Raw genomic sequence first — 9988 nt, forward strand, 5'->3', positions numbered from 1 at the left:
CTTACAAATTAACTTTATCTTATTTTGTTCTTTAGAATAAGGGAGTGAGTGACTGACGGAGTGTTTTCCAAAATTTTCATGACCTAGCGCAAAGTCTTGAAACCTGGACACTTATTACTGGTCCAACTTGTCAAGGCCTACTCAGAAAATGTTCAGACACCTCATTTTTATTTCAAGTACCGGGCCGTCCGTTAATCACATGGAGCTATCTGTACAAGCTGTACAGTACAAATACAGAATGATCCCCTTCTAATGAAATGTATGTGACCGTATTGTGAATTGTCGGGAAAATGTTTAAAAATGGTTCATATTGATTTTTAAACCAATATGCAAATTTTTCTAACACATCAAACTCCAATAAACAGAAAAAGGTCAAATTTGTGCGGAATTGTAACATCGTAGCTCCTCTTGCTTAAATTTTTAAGCCCAAATATGAGATAAGCAAATTTATATGATTATATAATAAAGGTTTAAAACATGTTTATTCTCCTCAATATGGTTTAATATAAAGGTAAATATCACGTGTTATTTACTTGAGTTTAACGTGAAATGAACCATAAACAACCTGTTCATTCTTCGCAATATCTCCTCAATATGGTTTAACATAAAGGTGAATATCACGTGTTATTTACTTGAGTTTAACGTGAAATGAACTATAAACAACCTATTTATTCTTCTCAGTATCTCCTTAATATGGTTTAAAATAAAGGTAAAGATCACGTGTAATATACTTGAGTTTAACGTGAAATGCATCATAAACAACCTATTTATTCTTCTCAATATCTCCTCAATATGGTTTAAAATAATGGTTAATATTACGTGTAATTTACTTGTGTTTTACGTGAAGTAAACCATAAACAATCTAGATATTTTGTTAAGATAAGATGTAGATATTGATAAAATGGTTTCAAAACAATTTAGAAGCGGAATCAAAAGAGGCCAAAGCAGTAATACAAACCCAAGGTTCGTCAGACGTTTTAATTGGCATTTTGCAAATAAGAAAATCACGAGTATAAGAAAACCAAAAGAATTGAGTCTTTACCACAAACTCTAATTTTCCGATCCTTATATCTTTGCAACCCAATGGTGTAGACTTTAGATATTTCAAACTATAAATTCTGTCAGATAAAATAATCTAAGTTTTAAATATTAAAGGTTTACAAAGTTTGTGACGAAGAATCTAGTCCTAATTTATCCCTTTAACACATTTGTGTTTCTTCTTAATAACTCTGCAATAAGATGAGTTGTGATTGAAAAAAAACTAAATTTAAATTTTACTCTAATTACACGTGTAATAATTCCATTGAATGGCTATTTTACTTTAAAATGTTAAGATTATTTGAGAAATTTTTTTTATAATAAATCTGGATTATGGTGAAGGGCTCTAGAAAAGGCCAATGATGTAGAGAAGAACCCAGGCCCTAAAAGTCCTAAAAAGGATGTTTCTTTACAGGTATACTTTTAGAAACCCTGGAATAGGAAGACGACTTGAGACTCAAGTTATGACTTTAAATCGTCAAATGAACATGAGACACAGCAGTATTGCAGTGTAAATAAACTCATTTCTCTAAATGAGTGTTTTAATATGCTACTAGTTTTGTAACAACATCAAATACTCTTAATTGTTGTTAAATAATTACATCTTCCGTTTCCACAGTTTTCTGGTTCTCACTGTATGTCAAAATATGTTCTATCCGTAATATCAGTTTTTCTATTTTAACCCATTCAGATGAAAAGCCACATATTCTGTCAACTATGGGTCAAACAGTCTTTGGTGACGAAACTAGAAAGGAATTGATTCCAACGTTAAAACCAAAATATCATATTCTTATATAACTTAACCCACCTGGCTGTGGATACTTTTAGTTGAATTGTACAATGATGTAAATAAACATATATTTACTCAGATTATGACCCCTAAGAAAGGGTTTACATTTTATAGGGATTAGACATTAATTAAGAATTGGCCCTAACCCTTTACAACTACTTAAGGTATAAAATGTTTCAAAATAAATTCTGACTATTTTTAAAACTATTTTATTTTGTCACAAAAAGCGATTTTTGAAAAACAAGATTTCCTGTTTTGGAGATTCAGCCCCCTCTCTCCTAATAAAATATATTTCCTATTTTAGACTCGTCGATCTAGCCGAAGCCGAAGTATATCTGTTCAACGAAAACCATCAGAAGTTGTGAATGTTACTCCTTGCAGTGCTACCGTAGACTTAAAGGAAACTGTTAACGTAATTAAAAGTGTTTCTTTTGTTAAAGAATACTTTATTCATCTTTAAAATATTTGTTTCTCTATCGTTTTTTAAAAGAACTAAGCTTTTAGGGCGCTTCGCGCCCATCTTCTTTTTCAATTGTGAACCTATTTTCTTTGTATACATTGAAAAACAAAAACAAAAAATAATTCGCGGATTTTTAAACAGAATTTTGTAAGAGACAAATTTTTGAAAATTCGATCATCCATGAACTTCATGGAGTCACGCGAGATCCCACAAAAAATGTGGGCCCGATCGATTCAGCCGTTTGGACGTTTATTGGATACAAACCAACAGCAAAGTATGTTTATAGATGGATTTAAAGAAAAACACTTTTGAATTGTGTTGAGAGTTTTTTTGTTAAAGGTATTATTTAATATTATGATTTTGTCTACAGGGTAAATATCAAAGAATACCACTTTAATAACGACCTGAAATATTTAAAACATGATCATCATAAAATCTAATTCGGGGGTTGGACCTTGAAAATAGAATAAGATGGATAAATTAACTAATTTAATAAAATCAAATTTCACCTAAAGAAAATTGTGAAGGTAAAATATATTTTCCATAAAGTCGTCTCTGAAAACTCACGCTTTGTGGGTTACCATGTATGTTATAAAGCAGTTTTTTTTACAAAAAAAACACTTAATTTGTTATAATTTTTTTAACATAAAAATATTATCTTTCAATGAACGTTTGTTAAAAATAAAAAGTCATAAAATTATTTTTAAAATTTTAACTACAAAAAAAGAAAACTTTTAGTTGAATAGTATTTTGTCCAAATGATTGAATGGGAATCTGCTATCAAAAGTTTAAAAATGTCTTTGAAAAAAATGAATAAAATAAAATCAATGAAATGGTACAAAAGTTTTGACCCCTGTTTAAATTTTCTTTTTTTACAGGATAATCCAAGAAGGGATTCAGCGCTTTCTACAGCATCAACAGGAAAAGAACAGGATAAAATTTCAAGGTTAAACAAAATAGAAAAATTAGTATCTGGAAAATATAATTTAATTTTTGCTTATTTAGACTTGAGTCCGAAATTGCTTTACTCCAAGTAACTTTAGGTAAATATATAAAGCAACCATTGTTTAGGGGTAGGTGGGCCGTGGGGGGGGGGTGATATGGTACAAATAAATTAACATTTATCAGCTTTTTTAAATTCACGTTTGTATAAAACATAAAAAAATCATTGTAGCCTTAATTTAAAATATACATTAAAAACTTAATTTTCTTGTTTCTAGTTTCAATCTGAAAACCAGTAATAACCAGAAAACTCTTTACGAAGATGACTTTTAGAATTAAGTTTTAACTTTTAAAATTCATATGAGCATGAGAGACAACAATTGTGCAGTGTAAAGAGACCCATAAGTGATTTAATAAATGTCTTTAATTAAAACATTCATTCTGTGTAAGAACATCATGTCAATTTTAAATATTAACAAAATTTCGTCTTCTTATTCCATTGTTTTCTGTTTATCATTGTATTTTTTATTGTCAAAGTTTTCTCAATTATATAAACAATATTTTTTATCTCCCACAGAAAATCGTGAACTATCCATTTAACTTTTATTCTATATTTAGAAGGTATTGACAACAATGTGCTAAAACTACAGAGTTCAGTTGATCAGCTTCGGCCGATCTATAATGATGCTAAATTAGCCTTAGGTAAGTATTACAGTACTAGACTTAAATTTTAACCTTTAATTTGTGCTTTGATCTGCGGCTTATTCAGGGCTCCTAACCAATTTTGGGCCTGGTCTTAGGCCCGGTCTGAGGCGTTTTGACGTTTATTGTTTATATAAAGAAGCCATGCACTCGCAGACAAGCAAATTGTATATATATAGAAGAATCATGAACGGTGAATTAGGAAAAAGACTTATATTTGATTTATATTTGAATTTTTTAAAACTTTTAAATTCCTAGCAAAATATTAATATTTGCTAGACATTTATTATTATATTGTTGAAAAGCTTTGACATTTAGAAATAAATTACCAAATAATATTACTTTTTGTTGAGATTTTATTGAAAACAAACTTTTAACGGGAAATGCGGAAAAATTAAAGATATTTTAGTATTGAAATATTAATCTAATTGAAACATAAGTACTGGTTTACTTTGAATAAATTAATAGTTTTACTATTTTCACTGTAAAAACAGGTCTAATTACTGGTTCAGCAGTGTGTTATGAAATCTAAAAGAGAGGAACAGAAAACAGATGTGTGACCAGATAAAAAAGATTCAATCCAGAGTTCAGAAAAAAATTAAGATGCAAGAGTATACAGAGTTCAGAAAAAAGAAAGCAAGATATTCAGCAATTTCAAATTGATGGCTCAGAAAAAAAGCAAGATCATTCAAAAATAGTTCTTACTTGTAACACGGCAAACTACAAGGACATCCAACAAAATTCCTTCTTTTTATTTTCAAAATTAGCCAAATTATGATTGAAGGATGGACCAACAAGAAAAAAAAAATGAAGAACAAGAAATAAAGAAATCTCAAATATTTCAATCTGATATCATATAAATATTTAAAAATATTGTAAAATTTAAATAAAATAAATTATTAAAGTTAAAAAAGAGGAGTTATAAAAAACATGTAAAAGTCCAATCTTACGTGAAATGTACTTTAGTTTTACGTGTTTAAAGTATTCGACGTTATAGCCTCCAAATTCAATTTTCTATTTCTCTTTTCTGTATAAAATGGAAAAAATTCAATTTTCACGGCCTTTGAGATCATATAATTCACATAAAACACAAGACACATCATACACATAGGCTTTATGTTTATTTATATTTATGTTAAACATCTTTCCAGAGACAAAATGTCATTTCTTTATCGACAAACAAATTATTAAACACCCATTATTTTAAATAAAAAATATTTTAATGATTTAAATGTTGAACAACATTCTATACACAATTGGGCTGTTATGCCATTATTTTGCTTTCTTAATTTTTTTGTAATTTTTGCAAGGTAAATCCTTCTCTACTCACAATAAGAAAATTTCCAAAAAACATTTTGTTTTTTCAAAAAAAATTCACTAAGCTGGTTTTTAAATGCTTGGCAAAATGAGTTTTCGCGTTTCGGTGATTTCCGTGAAAGTCATTGTTCTAAAAGTTTATAAACCCTAATTATTTAGGAAGTATAACATCTCAGCAGCAGAAGAACAATCTAGTCTTCTACGGGATAGCTCCAGACCCGCTGGAGGTAACATAATTACATAAAGAAATCATTTATTTGTAATTTTTTAACAAAGAAGCGCGCATTTGTTTTTAGAATTATTGATTGCTAACTTTTGCATAAGATAAGTCAAGAATCCAACTTGTTTAATCAAGCAAAAGATAATTAAACAAAAATAATAAAAAAATCAATATCTCACTTGCCATAAACTCTGCTGTTCTAATCTTGCCAACTTGTATCTATATAATAAAACAAAACATTCGTATTTATATATATGTTGCGTATAGCCGGCCAAACGACTGGACCGATTGGGCTGATTTTTCTTGTGAACACTCATGGGTGGCCGGGGGGCCCCCGGGGTGTTATAGGCTAAACAAAAATTCAAAAAAAAGAATTTTATTTTTTTTATTTTTTTTTCCACGGGCAACGCTGGGCCCTTCAGCTAGTTAATATTATTAAGATTAACAGTTTTGAGTTTGTTTCAAATATTTAATTTCTTTGTTGATTTTACCTTTTTCAAGGTTTAAAAAAGTATTTCTGTGATTTCAAGATTGTATTAAACTCTATTTTGAGATTGATATGATGTCTGAGCCCGACTTTTGTCGAGATATCCTTGAAACCAGGATCAAGGGGATCCTGAGGGAACATCTTAAAATATCAAGGGACATCCCTTTCCATCAGGTAAGGAGGGAACCTTGAGAAGTCTCGAAAAACTTTATTGGTCCTTAATATTAATTAGAACCTTTGATACATGCAAATGCTTTTTTTTTGCCTAACATTTTATGAATTCCATCGTGGAAGTAAATTTTTTTTGAAATAATTTTTTTTCAATCCTAAATTAGACAAGAATAAGAATAAGAATAAGAGAATTCGCCCAGTTGCATTCTTTGATTCAATTTATAAATATTTCAATTTTAATTATATTTTGAAAAGCCCACGAAAATACTAAAGGAAATCCATGAAACTACAAGAAAAGCCGAATTAGCCCTATTAAAAAGTCACCTTAAAGTGTCTCGAAACAAATATGGAATCTTTCATACCAATGATCGTGAAATTAAAAGCAAAAGCACGGAATAACATTAAATTTTGAATTCATTTTATTTATCAGGTTGCCAGGATACATAGTGCAAGGCCAGTTAATGGTGTCCAACCTATTGTCGCCTGCTTTGCAAATTGGAAAGTGAGTTTAAAAAAAATAAAAAAAATGTATAAAAACATTTAAAAACCATCTTTCTTTAGCTCTTAGAATGGTTTTACATTTATCGTTGAACATTTTTAAATGTCAGTTCGAAAAAGTAACGTTTTTTGCTCATAAAAATCTCTAATCTAAATATTTTTGTAACTGAGTCTTTGCCACAAACTCTGACTTTTTAATATTTTTAACCTGATGGCAAAACCCATTAACATTTTAAATTTAGGTTATATATGTTATATATGATCAAACTGAATTCATTGTTTGAAATATCTAGGGTCTGCGATAATTGATTGTAAAGATTTAGAGATTAGAAAATCAGAGTTTGTGGCAAAGACTCAATTCCTTTGTTTTTCTTTTTTCCAAAGTGTTTTTAAAGCCCACGGACAACGCCGGGCACTTCAGCTAGTTTAATATATTTCTTATCTCAAATATAAAAAATTCTTGTATTATTGTTGGATGCGTGTTCATTGTACTAAAAACTTTTATATTCTTTACAACTTATAAATCAATTAAAGATTCACGTAGAACAAAAAAACTTGGGACAATATTATAAAAAGTTTATAAATTATTATAAATTATTAAAAATTATAATTGATAAAAAATTATAATTTTTTGAAAATATTAAACTGTGGATACAAATATTTCCATAAAAAAGGAAAAACGCTTTTGAAAATTGAAGCAATTATTAATACATTTTAGGATAAAGAAAACATTCTACGACAGGGGAAGTTACTGAAAGGGGCTGGCATTAACATCACTGAAGACATATCTAACAAATCATTTAGTTCAGGTATCAATATTTATATGTAGACACTTTATATTCACTTTTTTACCCTAGCACTTTCATTTTTAAATCTGAAAAATGAGGTAAGAATCTAAACTTTACATATTTAAAAACCCATAAAAAACGAGAAAAAAACACCAGTCATTAATAATTGACATTAAATTACGCTATTTTTGACATTTTTATGACTTACTTTTGTTGTAATTTTTATCCTCTCTGCCAATGACCATTGAACTTAGAGATATAAAATTATCAATGTAATTGCATTTGAGGATTCATTCAAGTATGTATCAATCCAGATACAACTCTCTCTGTATTCTCAAGTATGCATCAATCCAGATTGAACATGAGANGTATGCATCAATCCAGATACAACTCTCTCTGTATTCTCAAGTATGCATCAATCCAGATACAACTCTCTCAAACTCTGTACTCGCTACCGAGAGCTAATACGTCTGACCGCATTGAAACAGTTTTCAAATTCAACTAACTATATTTTCAATAATGTCCAGATTAAGATTAAACTGACCGATAATACGGTCAGGTTGTTATAATGTAATATATAATATATACAGGTACGTTCAGGTTTCCAAGATGGTTCATCACTGTATTTATTACGGACTTTTTAAGGCAAGAGCAAAATAATTTTAGGAGTAAAAGTTTCTGGGTCTAACAATAATAAGACGAGGACAAGTGTTGATGAGACTAGCGGGGATGAAACCAATAGAGAGGTACAGTATTAATAATCAATATTATATACATCATGTTTTTACAGATACGTAAAAAGGTGCTCTATAGAGCCCTAAACAATTTCATGGTCAATAAAGAGAATATAAGATAAAACGATATTGACCCAAAATAATTTTAGTAATTTCATGAAAAACCCATATATTTACTATATATATATATATATACTATATATATATATATATATATATATATTTACTAGATTTTTGTTAAGGAATTCAGCCTTTGCTACAAACTCTGATTTTCTAATTCATATATCATTGCAACCCAGTGCCGTCAAATAATCTAAGTTTGAAATATCAAAGTTGCATCAGGTTGCAAAGATGATGGAATTAGAAAGTTTAAGTTTGTGACAAAGACTGAATTACTTTATTTCTTTAAAACCTAATTATAGCTGAGGTGAACGGTGGCCTCTAAACTTTACTTTGTTAATACATTTTTTGGTTAAGTTAAGATTTCGTTTTTGTCACCGAGTTTTGTGAATTTAAGCACTGTGGCTGAACTATCTATACTGCCGGTTCAAATTTGAACCACCATTTCTAAGTAAAATACAAATATCTGATAAAAAAAATATTTTTTTTTGTATTTGAAGGAAAGAGAGCTTGCAAATGGATACACATCTTCATCTGCTAGTGGCACTGAATAGTAATCATCAATATCATTATTATTATCATTATACATATGGGTTTAAATTTATATAGAAGGAAGTGATTACCAATTAAACTCTTATATCATGAAAATTTAAAATCAGAACTTTTGTGGTACAGCTAAACCACAACTTTGAAGGCATCAAAAGAGTTTATAAAATGTCGTCTTGGCAGTTTTTTTAATCTCTCCATAATATTATATCCAACCTCAGAAGTGTACCTCGTAGACCAGGGAGTAAGGAATAGAAGGGAGATATAACTGACGCGGTTCGCCCTACCATATGATTATACATGCTTTGCAGACGAGTACTCCATTTATATAAGAGATATTTGTCTGATATACATTTGCTGCGTATGCAATAACCTATTCTGAATATTTCATATACAAATGGAGAACCCGTCTGCAAAGCACGCATAATCATATGGTAGGGCGAACCGCGTCATTTATATCTCCCTTCTATTCCTTACTCCCTGGTAGAGACCCTTGATTCTGTGAATTCTATAAATTCTGCTGATGAGTATCAAAGGTGTATCAGGGTGTAAACATATAGGGATTAAAAACTAGAGTTTGAGTTGAGGCCAGTGTTATCCTTTTCTTTAATGTTTCTATATATATTGTTTACTAGACTTTTAGGGTGCTTCGCGCCCATCTTCTATTTCAGAATTTAATTGTGCACGTTATCTGTGAGCATCTTCTCTTTGCACAGTTTAAAACAAAAACAATAAAAAGTTTATTTTTACAGACAGACAAGCTAAAAGAATTGAGTCTTTGCCACAAACTCAAACTTTCTAATCCCTATATATTTGCAACCCCCTGCCGAAGACCTTGTAAATATTTCAAAATATGAATTTTGGTAGATCAAATAATCTAAGTTTGAAATATCAAAGGGTTGCACAATCAAGTTGCTAAGATATAAGGATTAGAAAATTTGAGTTTGTGACAAAGACTCAAGTCCTTTACAAATATATTATTGAACGACTGCCAGTTTAATTGTCAGTATTATCAGAATAATTTGCTTTTGATTCAAACTTTTAAACATGTATCTATAGACTATATATCTTTGTTTATATTTAAAGTAATATTTCATATTTAATTAACAATGTTATAATCAAATTTTTGATTAATTACAATAAAAACCATATTTTTTCTAATGGACATTTTTTTA

General features: G+C 29.4%; 1 protein-coding gene across 3 annotated transcripts; it reads left to right on the top strand.

Annotated features, from left to right (window-relative positions):
• Positions 1 to 859: 859 nt before the first annotated feature.
• Positions 860 to 9500, top strand: LOC111707929 (uncharacterized). 3 transcript variants are annotated; one of them, XR_002766553.1, is made up of 13 exons: positions 860 to 963; positions 1381 to 1453; positions 2133 to 2240; positions 3167 to 3234; positions 3294 to 3331; positions 3849 to 3932; positions 5409 to 5476; positions 6023 to 6130; positions 6558 to 6629; positions 7344 to 7434; positions 8080 to 8159; positions 8768 to 9057; positions 9301 to 9500. XR_002766553.1 is itself a non-coding variant. In XM_023481117.1 (12 exons), exons 1-12 carry the CDS (start codon positions 902 to 904, stop codon positions 8819 to 8821), a joined length of 906 nt encoding a protein of 301 aa, XP_023336885.1. In that variant the 5' UTR covers positions 860 to 901; the 3' UTR covers positions 8822 to 9226. The 3 variants fall into 3 exon arrangements, 1 of the variants encoding a protein (XP_023336885.1); XR_002766554.1 differs by having other exon boundaries at positions 2133 to 2228; XM_023481117.1 differs by lacking the exon at positions 9301 to 9500 and having other exon boundaries at positions 8768 to 9226.
• The last annotated feature ends 488 nt before the right edge of the window (positions 9501 to 9988 follow it).

The sequence above is a fragment of the Eurytemora carolleeae genome, unplaced genomic scaffold (assembly GCF_000591075.1).
Source record: "Eurytemora carolleeae unplaced genomic scaffold, Eaff_2.0 scaffold841, whole genome shotgun sequence".
Lineage (NCBI taxonomy): Eukaryota > Metazoa > Arthropoda > Copepoda > Calanoida > Temoridae > Eurytemora > Eurytemora carolleeae.

Bases quoted from the DNA above. Each gene is read 5' to 3' on its own strand.
- LOC111707929 (XM_023481117.1), top strand. From the start codon at position 902: ATGGTTTCAAAACAATTTAGAAGCGGAATCAAAAGAGGCCAAAGCAGT. The intron at 6,131-6,557 runs GTAAGGAGGGAA...TTTATTTATCAG, and splicing joins GGGACATCCCTTTCCATCAG to GTTGCCAGGATACATAGTGC. The intron at 8,160-8,767 runs GTACAGTATTAA...TTGTATTTGAAG, and splicing joins GGGATGAAACCAATAGAGAG to GAAAGAGAGCTTGCAAATGG.